General features: G+C 39.0%; 1 protein-coding gene across 2 annotated transcripts in view; it reads left to right on the forward strand.

Moving 5' to 3' along the window:
* Window positions 1-20,879, forward strand: part of LOC105014997 (astrotactin-2) — a 410,989-nt gene that overhangs the window by 67,732 nt on the left and 322,378 nt on the right. For both annotated transcript variants that reach the window (XM_020053557.3, XM_034296748.1), the window contains exon 2: window positions 4,289-4,476. In XM_020053557.3, coding sequence (XP_019909116.1) covers window positions 4,289-4,476 — 188 coding nt within the window. The remainder of the gene's footprint in view (window positions 1-4,288; window positions 4,477-20,879) is intronic.

Consider the following 20,879-nt stretch of genomic DNA (forward strand, 5'->3'; position numbering starts at 1 on the left):
TGTACCTGCCACTGATCTGGGAGCAGCTCCAATCCCCTTGTCCCTGCCCTTGTCACCCACCCCTGACAAATACTGGATGAAGCACATAGCTTCTAGAAGCTGTCTCAGTAACCGCCGACCGCAGAGCAAGGGTAATTGATAGCATCACAGTTTTGTGCTTTGATCCCAATCTCGCCAACTTGGCTGTTTTCCTCTCTGTTTTTTTTTTTTTTATCCTATCTACGTGTTCTCCAATATCACTAGGGTTCATTTACATTTTTCAAGGTTGCAGCTCTTTGTTTTTCTATTTTTAAAATATTTCAGCTGATCCACATCCCCTTTGGTATCATTGCTCTGTAAGCTAAAGCAGACTGCCTGTTCATGCTGATGTATTCATTAGGTTTACATGACTGATAATTTGTAGTGATTTTCTGTAGAGTGTAGTAATTTGTAGAGTGGACAAAGCCCAGCATTTTCTCAACTAAATTTATAGAATTTCTAAAAAGCAACAATATCAAATGTTGAAACTGAGAAATGTTATTGCTTCTTGGTAAATCATGCTCACTTTGAATGTGATGCAATTTTTTTTCTAAAAAGCTGGGGACAGATGCACCAAAAGATTGGAACTGTTTTGTAATGCTAAAAACCCTGGTGGAATATTACAAAACTACACTGCTGAAAAGTAACAGCAAGACAACCCCCAAAAGAGAATGGTTTTGCATTTTGCAAGTGTGCTTGTCACTACTGGTAGAATGAGGCGGTACCTGGACTCCATTCAGGTTGCACAGGTAGTCCAGCTCCTCCAGGATGGCAAATCCATATGTGCTGTCACAAGAAGGTTTGCTGTGTCTCCCTGTATATTCTCAAGAGCATGCAGGAGATATCAGGAGACGGGCCATTAAACAAGGAGATCTGGACAGGGCTGTAGAATGGCATTAACCCAGCAGCAGGACCGGTAAATGCTCCTTTGTTTGAGGAAGAACAGGAGGAGCACTACCTGAGCCCTACAAAATGACCTCCAGTAGGCTACTGGTATACATGTTTCTGACCAAACTATCAGAAACAGACTCCATGAGGGTGGCATGAAGGCCCGATGTCCTCTAGTGGGACCTGTGCTCATAGCCCATCACTGTGCAACTGGATTGGCATTTGCCAGAGAACACCAGAATTGGCAGGTTTGTCATTGGCACCTGTTCTCTTCACAGATGAGAGCAGGTTTACACTGAGCACATGTGACAGATGTGAATGAGTCTGGAGACACCATGGTGAACGTTATGCTGCCTGAAACATCATCCAGCATGACCGGTTTGGTGGTGGAGTGCAGTGCGCCATGGGTCCCTCCTGGAGCAGAACAATGCTTGGCCTCATGTGGCCAGGGTGTATAGGCAGTTCCTGGATGACGAAGGCATTGATGCCATTGACTGACCCTCACGTTCCCCAGTCCTGAATCCAGTGGAGAAACTTTAATTAATTAATTTAATTTAATTTAAATCTTCCCTAAATTCTTTTGACCAGTGTATTTTGGGTCCCCTGCGTTCCCTCAGCCTTATGTAATGTATAGCTTGAGAACATAGTTCTGAGGTGCAATAGACATGGGCGTTTTCTCAATTTTATAGTGCTAGCATTGTAAATTATGTTATTACATACACATACATATACATACTACATTGTGGTATCTGATTCAGTCTACTGATATATTTTTGCTTTTCTTATTCATATCATGGATGTTCATAATTGTGTTTTCATAACAAAGACAAGGTAATCACATTTTAAACATTGTATTACAAATGTACAGTTCTTCAAATGCCATATATGCCTCAATTTAGTCTCTGTACTGCTCGTCAGGGGATTGGTAACTTTCTGGAATGCTCCCAACCACAAGCAGGCAAAATTACTTTAGCTTTTTCTAAGTCTTTCGCCATAAAGTATTTACTCCAAAAAAAAAACATTGGTTGTGAGTCAAAGTTATTGTTATTTGAATAGTCTTCTTTTACATGCATTTCAACAGCATGTACAGAAAAATCAATGGTAAACACAATTATGCACTAGCTCTAGATGTAAACAAAAGATAGGACTCCATCTAGGTTTTGTAGCTAATGTTATTAGGCAAACAATAGCTGAGCTGATGATAAAAAGGAATGTATAATATGAGCTGTCTAGCAGTACTCTATCATGCACAAAATATTCTGCTGTTCTCCGGTACCTGTTGGTTTAGCCTATCTTTTGCAATTTATCTTTGGGATACTGAAAAATGTTTATAACACAAATCAGTCTTTGTGAAGATTGAATGTCAGATGATCCAACACACAAATTCTTGCATGTTCTTTGCTAAAGATTATTGACAACCAAAAAAAGAGCCCTAGCCTTCAACTTATTACAACAGACACCTCAAAAGTCTATGTACAGATATGACAAATGACTTAAGATTCTTACATATCCAAACTTATAATAGTGATTCAATATTTAACCAGATATAGTGTATATCAGATAAACTCTAGATATGTATGAGACATTATCTGGATTCTAAATTGATTCAGAGAAATAACCATTCTAGTTATCCACAGATTCTGGTACTTTTTGCGCAGTGAAAGAGTCTGAATGGAAATTGGCCCTAAAACAACTGAAGATGACTGGAGTATAGGCCTGGCAAAGCGCTGCCAGGGAATTTTCCCAGCATCTGTTGATGTTTACGGGTTGCAGACTTCAGGCAGTGATAACATGCAGAGAATATGTGACAAGTACTAACCATGACAAATTTTATAAAGTTCGATCTATTCAAATAGTGAAATGGAGGAACAATGTTCAAAATGTGCCGCATATCTAATTGGTTATGGAATTTTTTATGCAAGCATGTAGTAAGACGATATAATACAAATGATAACATAGATTGAGCTGACATAATTATTTGAACAAAATAAGGTTAAAAATGTACAGAATCTCTCCCTTTATCTAAGGCAGATGTAGAAAAGTGGGACTGCGAGATGAAGTCAGTGGTTATCATAGCTGTTTTGGCCAGTCACTTCCTTAAGGCTTCAATCCCACTACCTAGTGAAGGTAGATGACCGGAAATAATTTGTGCTTTTGTGACATTGTTGTGTATTTGTTATTTGGAATTCATCGTTCATGTTGCATTTCATTGCTGTTTTCTTGTCATTACTCCAAATTACAGCGCCAAAGCGGCCACTCATTTTCACACTAGAAAATACATTGATATTTCTGTTGTTTGCTGATACAGATTGAGATTCAGATGGCAACATAATTTACCCAGCATCCATTTAGCAAATAACAATCACTCACAACTTAAAATTGTAATTTAGACTAATAACAATAAAGAAACAAGTATAATTTAGGGTTTACATTTAGTCAGGAAAAATGCATTTCAATCATGACTGGAAAAGGTTTTGCTTTTGATTGGTAGGCGCCAGAAAGCAAGAAAACTGTAGGGTTATTCAGTAGCTTGCTGAATTACCACTGTAAACTAGAATAATGGGCTAGAATTAGAATGTTTGGAACACGTACTGAAGACGCATTGGTGATGAGCATTCAATGGAATGGGGCTCTTTTCCCCCTAGAAAACAGCTAGGGAGAAAAGAGCCCCAAAAAAGCCCTGTTTCATGAGTACTTTAAAACGTGGATGTTAGGTATTATTATGAAACTGGCATCCATGACGAACGCAATTAACTAACTTGTTGTTCAACTAAAGTGTTGTTCAAATTTTCTGTCAAGCCTACTATGAGCTTTCTTGTTAGCCACGAGTGGATGTGGTTAAGTTGTACTTTGATCATGACAAATTAAAGTATGTGCTTTTTAAAACAAAATCAACTTTATAATTTCTTCCTTTTATGTTTAAGAATTCTGAGTAACCTACTGCAGCATTTTATAATTATTTTAGGGCCTAAAAGACTAAAAAGTAAATCCAAGACAAGGTAAATCCATGTAAAATTGTAACATTAATTAAAAGACAACAAAATACAATGTTAATGAAAGAAAAGTTGTATCAGTAGATAAAATGTTGTGTGTCAGCTCAGTTAATTTTATGGTTTAGAGATGGTTCAACATTATAGAAGTAGCAACCACGTACTGTAAACTATTTTGATCCATATTGGCATATTAAGGGCAATTTACGGTAGTCCTAGCTTTCACTGCAACTTGCACCAGGGGTCATACGTGGCAAAAATAAGCTTAATGCAGCAATTATGTAAAACTTTCCTTATCAACTGACAAACAAAAAACCTGTCTAAACAAAAACTTCAAATTTGTCTAATATTTATCTAAATGTATTTCTCTTTATCTGTTTTTTTGTATGTAGAGATGTCAGGTACAGGGGCAGACATCTCTCAGGTGCATTGGAAGCAACAGTGGTTGGAGAATGGAACACTATATTTCCATGTGTCCATGAGCACCTCTGAGCAGCTGATGCAGACCACCCAGCCAACGGCCCGGGAGCCGGCTCATGTCCTGCACGAAAACATGCACTTGCTGCACATCTCTGTTATGGTAAGAAACACAGACATATTTATTTTATTTTATTGGGTAAGTATGACCAAGAATACATTCTTAGTTTCCCGCTTTTGCACGGGGAAATAATGTTTTTTTTTAAATCTGGGATTAGAAACTCTGGGATTAGGAAGACCAACACATTCCAAAATAGACTGTGATGTTATGTGAGTGAAAGCACAGTAACAAAATCTTGAGGTTTAGACTTTACAAAACTAGAGTAAAAATACCAAAAAGGTTTTCCGACCAGGTTTTCCGATCACAAGTAAATAAATATGAGTAAAGTAGGAAACAGATATGATTACGGTATTATGACTTTGGCACCCACCATGTGGTTATACTCCCCAAAATAACATACACAGCTCCCCAACAATAACTAGGGTTTGATCCCAGCATTGAATCTGTTATGGCACTGTATGGTGGCCCAAACTGAAACACTTTTTGTTGGTGATATTACAGTGTAATTTTCATGCTTTCATTAATACTTGTCAAGATGAAAAATAATGTTACTATTTGTTTTAGCTAGCTTAATGTTTTGCTGGACTGCATAAGCAGAGCCGGCTAAGAAGAGCGAATGTCTCTTACTGAGTGACTGACTGATTGGCTACCCCTTATTAAATATTGTAGTGGTTAGAGAAGCGGACTTGTGAACTATAGGTCCCGAGTTCATATCTCATCGAAAGCTGGTGGAGGTATTAGATGCTATTGCTCATAGATGTTATTGCTGGTGGAGGTAAACTTCATAAGAAATGTTAGTCAGTTTAACACAGTGCTCATCAAATGTTGAAACTGGAAATCATATTGTTTCTTGGAAAAGCATGCTTACTTTGAATGTGATGCAATATTTTTTCTAAAAAGTTGGGACAGATGCACCAAAATATTGGTAGAATGAGGCGGTACCTGCACTCCATTCAGGTTGCACAGGTAGTCCAGCTCCTCCAGGATGGCAAATCCATATGTGCTGTCACAAGAAGGTTTGCTGTGTCTCCCTGTATAGTCTCAAGAGCATGCAGGAGATATCAGGAGATGGGCCATTAAACAAGGAGATCTGGACAGGGCTGTAGAATGGCATTAACCCAGCAGCAGGACCGGTAAATGCTCCTTTGTTTGAGGAGGAACAGGAGGAGCACTACCAGAGCCCTACAAAATGACCTCCAGTAGGCAACTGGTATGCATGTTTCTGACCAAACTATAAGAAACAGACTCCATGAGGGTGGCATGAAGGCCCGATGTCCTCTAGTGGGACCTGTGCTCATAGCCCATCACTGTGCAACTGGATTGGCATTTGCCAGAGAACTTTCTGGAATGCTCCCAACCACAGGCAGGCAAAATTACTTTTGCTTTTTCCAAGTCTTTAGCCACAAACTATTTACTCCCCCAAAAAAGCATTGTTTTTGCTATCAGAACAATTACAATTACTGGTTAATAGCAGCAGCACGTCTTCACAAGCAACCAGCCTTCCCAACGCGACATCTGTGTTGATATCATCAACAACAATAGTGATGGAAATATTTATTAAACACATATTTTTCTGTGGCAGAAGACGATAATTGACTAAATAGACACAGGAAAAACTTATCAAAATTATTTCATTGACATAAATGGGACTAGACAAAGTTATCTTTAATAGTCAAATAACCTCCATAGTTGGATAGGAAGATTTTGGAAAGAGTGGATCTCAGTGTGTGTTTTTTTTCCATGCTTTTAGATGTCTTTTGATCCCAAATTACACACACAGGCAAAGACCATGGTGTGGTGCCTGAAGAGGTTGGTCATTTAACTATCAAAATGTTTTTGAATCTTCTGTTCGCCTCTTGTTCTTACGTTTCAAACCGATATTTCTATCCATGTCAATTAAACTGCTCTAACGATAATGCATGTGCAATATGCATTTTAAACTGATTACATTTTGGAGAAATGTCACGCTTCCATAGGCTACTGTGCACAACACTGCACTTAAAATATGAATCGGCCTACTATTAGGCAATAGAAAAATTAATAAAGGAAACATTATGAGATTATGAAATTGTATTGGGCTAAAATGTGACTAAAACATTTGGGCATTTTGCATTTTGTGAGCCATTTCTGACTAAAATGGCTGACATTTTTCATCAATAACTAGTTTATTTTGTGACAGTAATTACAATAAATCTTTATTCAAATGATATGTGTCTAAAACTGAAAAATATTTTAGTGAAAATTACTTAAACTAGACTAAATCAAAAAATGGGTGCCAAAATTAACACTCCACAACATCACTGCCTGAGTCCAGCAGTAATCGTAGCCTTTCTTCTCCTAATCCCCCTCCCCACATCAAGCTATATAGCGCTGTCCTTGGTGTTGAACAATGATCAATATGTTATATAGCACTGCCGTTAAGTGTACTGATGCGATTATGCTTTTGTAGTTTCAACTTTTTTTTATTTCTCTCTTTTCCATTACTGAATATGTATAGTCAAAGGTAGACAGTCGCCAGTCTATTGGCGTAGGAGGCAGTGGTATAAGCTAATAGATGGAGATACATTTTGAAGGGGGTTTCTGTGTGTGTCTGTGTGTGTGTGTATACATACACATATTTTACATTGACTATTAATTCCAGGAATCCTTTATACATTACCAAGACTTGGGTTCTTTTAGCAATAAGTAGTTCTCTCAAATACCCTCTGACATTTTCCCTTTTGAGGCTCCCCAGCATTTTCAAAGTAAAGACACTCCATAACCTTTTCTTTTTAAACTACCTCTTATTCTGCCAAGGTTGTTGTGAGATAATTGTGAAACCCCTTTAGAGCAACTGTTACATTACAAGGCTTACAGTTTGGTCTAACAAACAGAGAATGAATTGGAAGGATAGCAAATAAAAGGCAATGTAGAATTTTATCCTCCCCCTCTGATCTGCCTGACCCATTCATGCACACGTCAGACTTAAATATGAATCGATAAAGATTAGCAGTCTCCAACAAATCATTTTACATTCCCCCTTGGAGGCTGAAAATAAGTGTGGTGGTTAGAATTAACACATCGCCTAGACCACTTTGCCACCAAATATTGTCACAATGGTTGTTTGATCAGTCCTGTTAGATATACAGTGCCATGAAATTCAGTGTATCACTGGGACCCCATTCACACCGGAGCAGAATCCAAACCCTAATGTAGAAATCTTGTGCTAAGACTAATGCAAAATTAGTCTTAGCACTTAGAGAGTGAATGCACTCTCTAAATGTTCTTGTCTCCTGCTCCATTCAAACTTAGGAGGCCATGAGGTCTTGGCCCGCACCTCCAGAGTACCAGTCTCTAAAGACTCATTGCTGCCACTTTCCAAAGTCCTCCTGGCTGTTTTGTAAACTAAGACGATACTTGACGATTCCAGCTGCAAGTCTGATAACCACCCCCCTTCCACCCGGTTGTCCCTGTCCTTGGCTGAACGGATTTATAGACTCTGGACACAACTCAAATGCATTTACTAATTATTACAACTAGTACTCTTAAAATGTTCACCCAGCACAGCCAGAAATGGACTGAGCCTGGTTCCTCTCTAGGTTTCTTCCTAAATCTCGGCCCCTCTTAAGGGGTTTTTCCTAGCCACCGTGCTTCAACATTGTTGTTGCTTGCTCCTTGGGGTTTCTGGCTGGGCGTTTTGTAAAAGCACTTTGTGACAACTGCTAATGTAAAAAGGGCTTTATGAATGCATTTGATTGATTGACTAGGAAAAGTTAACATAGGGATAGGAGAGTGTACAGTGTTCTCCATTCCTATCACACTTGGTAAAAATCAGACCTTTAAATGAAGTAAAACATTTGAAAGAAAAAAAATTATTCTAATCATAACACAAATATTTTTCACCCTTCCTAAATTATTGGCACCCTTTCATTTAATACTTTGTGCAACTTCCCTTTGCCAGAATAACAGCTTGAGTTTTGGATAGCAGATAACAGCTCCTATAATGCATAATGAGGTTGGGGAACACATTGCAAGGGAGCTGAGACCATTTCTCCTTATAGAATCTGTCCGGATATTTCAGATTTTGAGGTCCACCCTTCTAGACTCTCCTTGCAGACCCTCCTCCTCAGGTCATCCCACATGCTCTCTATGGGGTTTAGGTCAGGGGACTGGGATGGCTGTGGAAAAACCTTTATACTGTGGTCAGTGATTTGGTTTTTTGTTGATTTTGAGGTGTCCTGCTGGAAGATCCATTAACCATTAATATCTACTGTTACTTGATGGAGTGCCATGATGCCATGTTAACCTAATGCTTTTGGGAGAAAATCAGCCTCACGACTCAAAGATCCACTACCATACATGACAGTAGGGATGAGATACTTTCTGTCTATGTCAAACCCACCTATATTTTCTCTATTTTGGTCTCATCTGACTATGGAATCTGGCCCCCTTGATAATTTCAGTAATGTTTGCACAAGTTTGTTGTTTGATGACAGCAAACAATTTCTAGGCACAGTAGTTTTACAGAAACATAAATTGTGATTTATTTCACATTCATGTTTTTCTATAATTTTGTTTCAATGAAAGGTTACTTTTCTGTAAATATTTTGATTGAAAGACCAAGAGGACAAACAGCAAAGGCATTTATTCACAGCCCATATTTACCAAGGGTGCCAATATTAGTGGAGGGCACTATAGATTTGTTTATGATAAAACAAGGACAGGAATGATTAAAAGTGTCTTGCAATCCTGTTATTTCTTTTATATAAAAAAAAAGACTGTCAACCACAGTGATGGTAGGGTGGACAATCTTCACATGAATGACACATTTGGGTTTACTTGGAGGGCAAATAGTGTTTTAGCTGAATGGGACTCAATAATGGCTGGCAGCCACTGAGCCTTTCATGACATGTTAGAGAATGTAATATTCAATTTTCGGAAATACTTTTATTATATGAATAGATAGATGTGAAAGGCAATCCTTGGACAAACACAGACAGTTAATTATTAGTCTTTTGAAACCATAAACACCTTCCTTTTACACCACTACATCCATATCAAGGAATTAATTGCCATTCAATTTTTTTTGTAAAAGGGTATAGGAATAGTATCCTTATCATCGTTCTCCTGTCAGATATGCATAGATGGACAGTGCACCCTACATGCTTGGAACCACCACTTTATAATTAACCAGTCAAAGGTGATCGATGGTCAGAGAGTGGGGGCTCACGGTGTCAACCCATTGAGGCTGTACCGGAAATCAAGGTCCCCAAAAATAATATCCTTGGCTGGCACAATCTGACATAATATAGCTGGTATTGGCAAAGACACCACAATAGGTTTTATGTTTTAATTGTTTGCCTAATTGTTTGCCTAATTGTTCCAGTCACCCTTTTAAAAATGGCAATAAACATGTAGCATGTGCTTAGCATGGAACCCATGGAACACACACAGACAAAATAAGTATTGTTACTGATACATGGAATTTGACAGATATCGATATGATATGATTATATCATATAATTAACTGTAATCAGAGAAAGTCTGGTCACTCACACTGTAGACGATTGAATTCAAATTAGCAACTGAAAATTCCACGACCTAGAATGAGGTGTTGTTCGCTGAATAAATTGATATACTTCAATTAATGATTCGTACAATTCTCAAATATATGGCTTGGAAAACAAATAAATGAGTATTAAGTTACAAATTTGTTTCTGTTAAATTATTAAACGAAAACACCATCACACTGTGTGTAAAGATGGCACATACCTCACAAAAGCTGGTATTGCTGTGAAAGGAAGAAACAGCTGTTATTGAGAAGCAGTTTTTTTTATTTCCCTTCCAATAATTCATTTAAGTTTCAGTGTTGACTGATTGTCAAACCATCCTCTTAAATGTATCATCATTCCCTGTGCTGCTTGTCTCCAACTGAGAAATGTTGACAGTGTTGTCATGAATGAGGAAGTAAGAGATACTTTGAGAAAAACTTGTTCATTCCCTGGTTAAAGCATACAGCCTAGACAATGTAAGAGAATGAAAAATAAGCCGTCTGGTATATCTCAGCATTAATTCATCTCCATTGTGAGATAAGAGTTTTTCCATTACTCATGCCCAAGGTTTACGTTTGTCATCATCTGATGTTTGGGTTCAAAATAAGTGTGAACAAAAGCTGCTGTTTCAACCAAATATTATGGAGAAAAGCATTTAGCAATTTAGGTCATGGCAGTTACATTGCACAAGACCTTAAAAGTACTATTCTAAAGCAGGAAGCTTAACCAAAGCAAAGTTATACAATTGAACTCTTTATAAATGCCCTCATGTATCCCCTCACTTAGTGTTATTTTCAAGGATGACTTCTTGTTGTGTTTGTCAGTTTTATGCTGTTGTTCATAACAATTTTGGCTTACTGTAGATCCCATGTGGCACGTTAAGTCACACATTCACATGCTTGTATGCAGATGGATGCAAACAAACACACAGTTGCACAAATACAAAACAGAACAAAAAACTCCCCTTCAACAACCTTACCCACACTCTCAATGCCATTTGTCATACACCCATGTTTTTTCACAGTAGTTACCATAGACATGTTTGCCCCTCACTATATCCTCTGCATATTCATAATGCAGTATGAGGCCACAGGTACTAGTGGGACAGATGTAGCTGCCTAATTACCCGTATTTAGCCTGCAATGAGGACACGAGGAACTGCCTGCCTTCAGTGAATGCTTTCTCTATCTACCCAGTGAGCAGCCGCATATATTGGATGAACAGGGTTCCTGCAAGGCCAAGTGCTCTGGGTACTGGATAATAGTCATAGTAGTGCCAGGGGCTTTGCATTAAAAGGAGGTCCTGACATGGTTCCCGTACATTGTTCCCGTAGCCTGTCCTGCCTTTCCTGTTCAAGCTCACAGCATGTTCCACAACACAGGTCCAGGTACTCTGGAGGCTGTTTCTGTTGTGACGTCCATACAGGTACTGCTCTGGGCCTATACTCCATGCGCTCATAAATATAGAGGATGCTGAGGTTACATAAATAGTAGTATGATTACATTATTGCACAGGATATTGTTGAAAGGGTGTCCATATCTAGGCCGAGCTGCAGTCATGTTAATTGCTCAACATTTCTAAATAATTTGATTGAGCTCATCATTTGGAGTTGGTTGTATAGCCCTCCCAAGACTGATGTGCTCTCATTACCCTATTCATGATGTCCTCAGAGTTTTCTTTTGGGTAACGCCACACTGACCAGGTTTCTTTTCTCAGAAGATCAGAGTCCCGTCCAAAATCTTTCCTACAGATCACTGCTTTGATTGTTTCATGTTACCCAATATATTTTCTCACCTGATTCTACTTACCTACCTGATTCGACAAATGCCACTTTAGCTTTGCTTGTTTTTGCACCTGCACTAATTCATTTTTAGGATCTATAAACCTGTTATGTTATATGCATCTATAATTGCACAAGGGGTTCACATACATCCAAGCAGCACTGTATATGTGCATGTGTATGGAGACCCTAAGAGGGCCCATGTACATGTTAGAGTCACGGGGGGACTGGCAATAATTGATTTGAGGAAGTCTGAAAATGTTGAAAATCGTTGCTGTTATTTCATGGTAGTTTATCAAAGTACATTTTATTTTTCATATCTACCATGTTATACAACCTAGAGGGTTCCCAATTCATAGCCTTTATTGTCAGAGAATCACTCTCATAAGCAATATTTTTATTGTAATTATCATTATATCCAAATTAAATCAAAATCAAATTGGAATTGCAGATACCCATCCCTAGTTTTTTTTTTTTCACAAATCCAGGACAATCAAAAGATCATGACTTAATACATGCAGGGATCCTGTAGAGGAAGGAATGTATCTTGACATTATTGACATTCCATTTGTCTTTTTTTAAATATATATATATATATATATATAGATATATATATATATATCCTGCTGATTGGATGAGTTTGCCTTGCTATCTAGCTACAAGATCTAGACAGTTAATAATGAAAAAGGTTCAACAATAATAACATCTCAACTGTGACAAGCTACATCGTGACGACAATCGATACCTTAGTCCAGTTTGCTATGAATACACCTACCCAACAACAACTTGTGAATGTAATCAAGTCATGGCTATGTAGTTAATTTTTCAACTATCCATTAACCACAAGTGCCAGCTCAAAACCTCTGCAGTATTTAACATAGACAATTAGCTTTGATAACCCACCAACTTCCAGATTGTGTTTATGAATACTAGCATAGTCACCTTTGTCTATATTCGCTATATTGCCAAAAGTATGCGGACACCCCTACTAATTTCTTTGTTTCAGCCACACCCATTGCTCACAGGTGCATAAAATCCAGCACATAGCCATGAAATCTCCATTAGCAAACATTGGCAGAACAACGGGTTGTACTGAAGAGTTCAGTGACTTCAAATGTGGCACTCATAGGATGCCACCTTTGCCACAATTCAGTTTGTGAGATTTCTGCCCTACTAGATCTGCCCCATGCAACTGCAAGTGCTATATTTGTGGAAGCATCTAGGAGCAATAACAAGTGGTAGACCAAGCAAACAGAGCAGGGCCGCCGAGTGCTGAAGCGAATAGCACATAAAAATTGCCTATTATCTGTTGCATCACTCGTCACAGAGTTCCAAGCTGCTTCAGGAAGCAACATCAGCACAAGTACTGTGCGTCAGGAGCTTCACAAAATGTGTTTCCAGGGTAGAGCAGCTGTACGCAAGCCTCACATCATAATGCGCAATCCCAAGCATCAGCTGGAGTGGTGTAAAGCACGCTGCCACTGGACTCTGGAGTGAAAACGTGTTCTCTGGAGTGGTGAATCACGCTTCCCTATGTGGCAGTCTGATGATGAGACTGGGTGTGGCGCATGCCAGGAGAACGAAACCTACTGGAATACATAATGCCTACTGTAAAGTTGGCGGAGGAGGGATAATGGTATAGGATTGTGTTGGGCTAAGCCCCTTAGTTCCAGTGAAGGGTCATCTTAATGCTACATGATGCAAAGACATTTTATATAATTGGGTGCTCCCAACTTTATGGCAACAGAGGAAGGCCCTGTCCTCTTCCAGCATAACTACGTCTCTGTGTACAAAGCAGGTTCCAAATAGACATGGTTGACAAGGTTGGTGTGGAGGAACCCGATTGGCCTGCACAGAGCACTGACCTCAACCCCATTGAACACTTTTAGTTTGAATTTAAACGCTGATTGCGAGCCAGGCATTCACTGACAATGCTTTATTGGCTGAATAGGCACATTCCCTCAGAAAGACTCCAAAATCTTGTGGAAAGCCTTTCCAGAAGAGGGGCGGCTGTTGTAGCTGCAAAGAGGTCAACTTGATATCAATGCCCATGGTTTTGGAACGGGATGTCCAACAAGCTGATATTTGCGTGATGGTTGCGGGTCCACATACTTTTGGCCATATAGTGTAGCTGAAGTTAAAATCCTTTGGTGCTTGTTTCATGCAGACATTTGGTTTATCAGGTCCCACCTTTTAAGTATCAGCCATTAAAGGATGTTTTGGAATGAATCTGTCAATCTGCTATGTGAATGCTATGCTATGTCTGCTTGGTGAAATGGTCAATGGTGAAATGGCAGCCGCCATGATTAATTTTTTTTAAAATTGGATGTACCCCCAGACTTTAATTTCAACACCCAATGTGGTCCATTAACATTGTGATGTAAATATAATGTAACACAATTCTCTGTCTTCATTCAACAGCATAATAGATGGTCTTCCAATGTTGATCATTTACTTTAGGGGCAATAATCCAGTGTTCTACTTTTAGTTAATTTTGCTAAAGTCTTAGTTGTAAAAGCAATTCTACCCTAAATTGTGGAGAAATTAGGGATAACATTGTGAAAGAACCAAAATGTCCACCCTCTGTTGGTATTTTACAGAATCTGAAAAAGGTCTGTGATTGGTTACCTCTCCTACTTTGCCAAATTCTCTGTATATGTGTAATGTGGATCCTACTAATCCTACTAATGTAGATCCTCCTCCGGCTGTTGCTGGAGAAGCAGCTACTAGTTCTGGGTTGCACAGAAAAACAACAACAAAATTTTGATATTTTGATAGACCAGAACAGTCATCTACATTTAAAATTTAACAATATACAACATATGTATAGATTTTGTTTGGGTGTGTAACTGTTACAATGTGAATGTCTGTGTCTCTTTAATGTCCTCATTGGGCCATGTGATGTTGTGTTTTCAGTCTTTTCAATTTAGTTTTGCTGTTTACTTGAGAAATGTATGATGGGAGTTACAAGTCATCATGGATCTGTAACATGAAGTGGGTTGCTGTGTGTTAGCCTTGTGAACTATGAAGGATCTTCTGGTGCCATGTTTGGTGGGATATGTAATCATATAGCCAATTTAGGCTCTTCATTACAGTGATATTTCTCAAACTATAAAATAAAAGCAATCAATCTCTCATCAACCCTACAAAATATATTTTTAACACTAGCTCTGCCGATGCAGTTGAGGGAAATCCATGCTGTCTTCTTGGATTAGAACCTTTGAGTAATTTTAGATCATAGTCAGTAATAGCTTCAAACGTTCAGATTTGTAGGAACAACATTTTTTTTTTGTTATACACCAAAGCATTAGAAATCTTTTTTACCATTTTGTTTGATCCCTGCTGTCTATAAGGCTACTCAAGCATGGCTCCATGAACACCTGGAATGCTGTGCAGACTAAGGAAAACATGACACATTCTTTCAGATCCTTTAAAGTCACAAGAGATGGGCACTGACTATGCCTGTCTGAAATCTGTGTTTGTGGGCACAGTGCTGGATCCAGGTTCCACTCGTCTGGCATGAAATAAGTAGATTATTTTGGTGTGATCTTCCAGCTGGCAAGTCTTAAAAGCCCTTCTTCCATTCAAACAGACAAGCATGCATAAACACATGCACACATACTTTACGTTATTTATTTTAAACCATAAATCAGTTTTAATTGAAAGGTTCAAACCATTAAATGGTCATTAGAATCTAGACACCTATCGTATTTAGAAGCACCTTCCCCATACCTCCAAGATATGGCAAACACAGAGCAGTAATGTAGGTTTATGGCTGGTTTGCCTTGATTTTAGACAGGCCTACAATCTGGAGGTCAACCCTTTAGCCTGTCACTATTACAGAGACTCCCGAACACCAGAATTACTGCTGTTCAGGGATAACACAATGGCTTGATATTTTATCTTCAAAGGTACTTTCCATGTACTAGACAAATGGAAAGCCAATTTCCCAGATGTGCACCAGCCTCTGGAATCCCCCCACAAATTGTCAGGTTCCTCTGATGGCAGAATGTTTGTAATTGTGTGCTGTGTGTGGGACCACCTGTCTCACCACCGTAGCAACCAGGTTGACAATGTGATCATGATTGGCAATGACATGTCATGTCTTAAAAAACTATCTTTAAAATTACGGGCAACAAGAAATAAAGTATTTCACAGATGGTCAGTTGATGGATGGCTGTCAACACGAGTCAATCCATGGCAGGTTGTCACGAGCTGAGCAGGCGGAACACAGCACAATTCAAATGGAATGTGTGCTACGTCGCCTCTATCTGTGGGAACACCCCAGAAAGACTGCAGTTTTGGAGATGTCTGCTAGCCATCATAATTTGCAACCTTGTCAAAGTCGCTTAGATCCTTACGCTTCCCCATTTTTCCTGCTTCTAACACATCAACTTTGAGGACAGAATGTTCATTTGCGGCTTCATGTATCCCACCTACTGACAGGTGCCATGATAACAAGATTAGCAGTGTTATTCACTTCACCTGTCTGTGGTCATAATGATCGGTGTATATACAGCTCTGGATAAAAATTAAGAGACTACACCTACATGTATGGCAGCCATTCCATTCCAGTGTCTGTTAAATTCCAACAGAGGCACACCTCATTTTACTTAATAAGGTACTGATTAGGTGATTACCTGAACCAAATCTAATTTAACGAGAAAAAGTATAAAAACCACTGCTGTGGTCATCACTATCCTCTTGCAATAGGACCAGCTGAATGGCAAAAACAGTGTAAATACCTCAAAGGTAATTTTAATTTAAAAAAATAACTATTCAGCATGACAAAAGAGTTGAAAAGAAAAGCTCTGAGTGAGGAAAAGAAGGGGTCAATTCTGTCTTTACTGGCAGAGGGATACAGTGAGGGTCGGGTTGCTTCCATCCTGAACATTTCTAAGACGGCGGTTCATAAGAACAAGGTCAAGCAACAGACATTGGGGACAACAAAGCTACAGACTGGCAGAGGGCGAACACGACTGCCAACTGACCGAGATGACCATCACTCAACAACCGTAGAATAACATCAAGTGACCTACAAAAAGAATGGCAAACAGCAGCTAGGGTGAAGTGCACGGCGAGGACGGTTCTAAACAGGCTCCTAGCGGCAGGGCTGAAGTCGTGCAAAGCTAGAAACACACCTGCTTTCTTCTGCTCTGACAGTGTTCCCCAACTCTGAGAATTGGTTTTTCCAGCAGGACAATGCTCCATGCCACAAAGCCAGGTCAATCAAGGTGTGGATGGAAGACCACCAGATCAAGACCCTGTCATAGCCAGCCCAATCTCCAGACCTAAACCCCATTGAAAACCTCTGGAATTTGATCAAGAGGAAGATGGATGGTCACAAGCCATCAAACAAAGCTGAGCTACTTGAATTTTTGTGCCAGGAGTGGCATAAAGTCACCCAACAGCAATGTGACAGACTGGTGAAGAGCATGCCAAGACGCATGAAAGCTGTGATAAAAAATCAGGGTTATTCCACCAAATATTGATTTATGAATTCTTCCTAAGTTAGTATTTTGTGGTTGAAATTGAATATGAATTTGTTTGAAGGTCTGAAAACAATGCATCTTTATTTGGTTATTGTTGTTGTTTTCTACAAATATATAGTCTAAATGTCAATATTTGTATTTGTAATTTGGAAATAATGTTGTCAGTAGTTTATAGAATAAAACAAAACTGTTCATTTTACTCAAACATACCTAAGAATAGTAAAACTGATAATTTTGCAGAGGTCTCTTAATTCTTTCCAGAGCTGTATATACTGTATATACCCAATCAGGGGAATTGAACCAGGGTCAAAATGTTAATAACGTGCAACAAGGTCAAGGGTGTTCCCACAAGACCACAGGGCTTGCTGGTACTCAGTTCCGTTCCGTCTAGTCTCCAAATGCAACTTTAACGGAACTAAAGTGTACTCTTGTATAAAGATTACTGTAGATGTCCATCCATACAATAACAGGTTAATAGCTAACCACTACGCTATGTAATATGAAATCAAAGCAATATGTTCAATAATTAGACTTTCAAATAATTCTGGAAAAGAGCAGAAGATACTCCAAAAAGGTGTAGTACTTAAATGTAAAGTTCATTCAGGATAGATGGAAAGAGAGACAGAGTGGTAAGAACTGCCTTCAAAAGCAGATTTTATCTGCAGTTAGGAGGCCAGTCCAGGGCTGCCATACCTTTATCTGCTTGATTTGAAGGGGTGGATTCCTCAATGTTAGTTGAGGAGTTCTGTCCTGGGTGCCAGAGGTCACCACGACCACATAGGTGTCTGCTACAACTGGATCAGAGTCAGTCAGTGGTTAAGTCTGCATGTTAATTCATATCTATGTTAGTTCCACTGTATTCTGGTTGCACAAGACATTGAGTTTTGGCAACTGACCAGACTGCAAACCACAACGGATGAGTGTCCTGTTTTTCATTGATTCCTCCTGAAGCCCAGAAAGTTGACCCTAGAGTCTATGGCCAGTGGTACCTTCATTGTCCATCAATCCGGTAGGACGGAGGCTCTGGCTAACTCCCTAACTGTTGCACCGTCACTACTCTGCATGTTCAGCATGAGGGTCAGTCTAGTAGCAGTGTGAATCCACTCAACGTTAAGGAACAGCAAAAAAAACCTTATTTTTTGCATGTGTTTTTTGTTAAAGCACACACACATGGCCACTACCGGGACCATCACTTTGATTGACCATATTTGTGACAAAGTGTTCATTTCTATACTATCGTGCCATTGTTGCATTGTCTTGGAAAATCTTGTCCTGGTGTGGAATTGACTGTGTTTCACTCTCCATCTTTCACTCCCTCCCTCTCTCCCTCATTTCCTCTGCCTCACTGCTCACCTTCACTCCATCTGTTCCGTTGCCTAGGTAACGGTTACCGATGGAGATAGGAGTTGGTGCTTGAGGGAGAGGATTATTGAATAGAAGTGAGGGGGTTAATAGTGAAGCATATAGAAGCACTCAGGCAAGCGACAGATTTGATGATCTTCAATAGGTGCACATGGATACAGTCTCTCCACCTGAATGTGTTACTGTACATCACCCCCGGGAAGACGGGTGGTGGGTTCTTTAAGTTGTGAGTGGAGTGCATTAGATTTCTATAAACTGTGAGTTATTCAGAATCAAACACTGACATGATTAGATTAGGGATTTAGAGAGGAACCTTGTGTACCAGTATGTGCAAGGAGCATAGCCTTCACTGGACCTGTTGTAGCATATAACTTCTCAGTGAAAGGCTTACAATCACACAAAATGTCATCCTGCCCACACATCTAAACTGGTGAATATTAACTGTGTTTTTAGGATATACAGATGCATCTCAAAAAATCGAATATAGTGTATACGTTTTTTTTTACATAATTCAAATCAAAAAGTGACACCTTCACTTTTGTCAATGTGTGTCTTCTGGCCAACTTTCAAGTCAGCAGTCTTCCCCATGATTGTTGTTGTGTGCACTGAACCACACTGAGAGACTGAAGGCTCAGAGAGTTAATTAGCTGATTAGAGCTCTTCTCAGGTCGACATTTCTGTATTGTAAATTTTTTATTGTAATATTTTGAGATACTGGATTTTTGATTTCCATGTGCTGTAAGCTGTAACCATCAAGATAGAAACAAAAAAGGATTGAAATGTTTCACTGTATGTGTAATGAATCTAGAATATATGAAGGTGTCACTTTTTCATTTGAATTATGGGGAACAAAATAACTTTATTTTAACTTACAATTTTTAGATGCACCTGTATACATTATCCACTGCTGACATGTAGTTCCTTGGCGGTTCTGTTTTTTATTTTTTTCATTATTCCTGTTTGCAGAACCACATTAAATAATACACCAATGTATATCTGTGGAGCTCATAAAATTTAGACTAAACACATTGATATGGGGTTCTTTTTTTTTTATTATGTTGCTTTGAAAGGGTTTGCAACTAGCCTATAGCCTACCAATCGGCTGCAAATGTCCATACAGAAATAATACACAAAAATACGATAAAATAATACATGAAAAACAATACGGCAATGGGCTCATTTCCCCAAAAAATTATGGAAAATACAAATGAAGTACATATTGATTGAACCCACTGCTCCACGAGTCTCCTTTCTTACACGTTGCATTTCTCTAACAATAGGATCACAAAAATGTCAGTTCGTTAATAAAACAAATGAAATGACATTTGGACATTACATACATCTTTACAACACAAGTTTGAGCTCTAAACCTTATTATGTAGCTCAATACCTTTTCAACCACGAAGCGAAACTGGCATAAGACGTTCTGTCCACCAAGTGAATATTGTGTGCTTCCTTCATCAAGTGCAAGAACGAAAAGGAAGTAGTGGACTTAAATTAATTGCTCCATCTAGTTGCACGGTACAGCCACATCATTTCGTTAACCCATACATTCCCAATGCCTGAGAAATTGTATTAAGTTTTAGAACCAATTTTTATACAGCATTGAATATAACGCCATTAAAGAACAGTAATACCACTAGATCACAGTTCACCACCTGGCTACATATCTATGATGCCTTCATATGTTCCCTTTATCATCCGATACCACAAAACAATCCAAAGTGTATACAGTATATACACTTTGTATATACTAAAGAACTAATGGCATTAAAAAGTTAGACTCTGATTTAGATCTTTTTCTTCTGGACAGGTAAATTGATTTATTCACATTATTATACAAATTGTTGACCTTTGTGTTTGAATAGCTACATGCACTTTCATGTGATTAGGAAAGAGAAACCCAGCTGTCAAACAAACTCAGGCTGGGGGTGTGGGGTAGAGGGAAGAATTGGGGGCCCTTTTTCTAACATTTTAATTTCTTTCAGAATGTTATCAAGTCTTTGCTTTAAATAGTGGCAACATTCTATGCTGCAAGCATGTGGATTTGCACACACGTGAATTTGCACACACACTGCTACACACAGATGATGATGTTACCAAAATGTCAGAACACATCCATCCGTCATTGCAAACTATATACACTGATGAGCCAATACATTCTGACCACCTGCCTAAAATGTTGTTGGTCTTCCACGTGCCGCCAAAGCAGCGCTGACCTGCTGAGGCATGGACTCTACAACACCCCTGAAGGTGTCCTGTGGTTTCTGGCACCAAGAC

The sequence above is a fragment of the Esox lucius genome, chromosome 14, assembly GCF_011004845.1.
Source record: "Esox lucius isolate fEsoLuc1 chromosome 14, fEsoLuc1.pri, whole genome shotgun sequence".
Taxonomy (NCBI): Eukaryota; Metazoa; Chordata; class Actinopteri; order Esociformes; family Esocidae; genus Esox; species Esox lucius.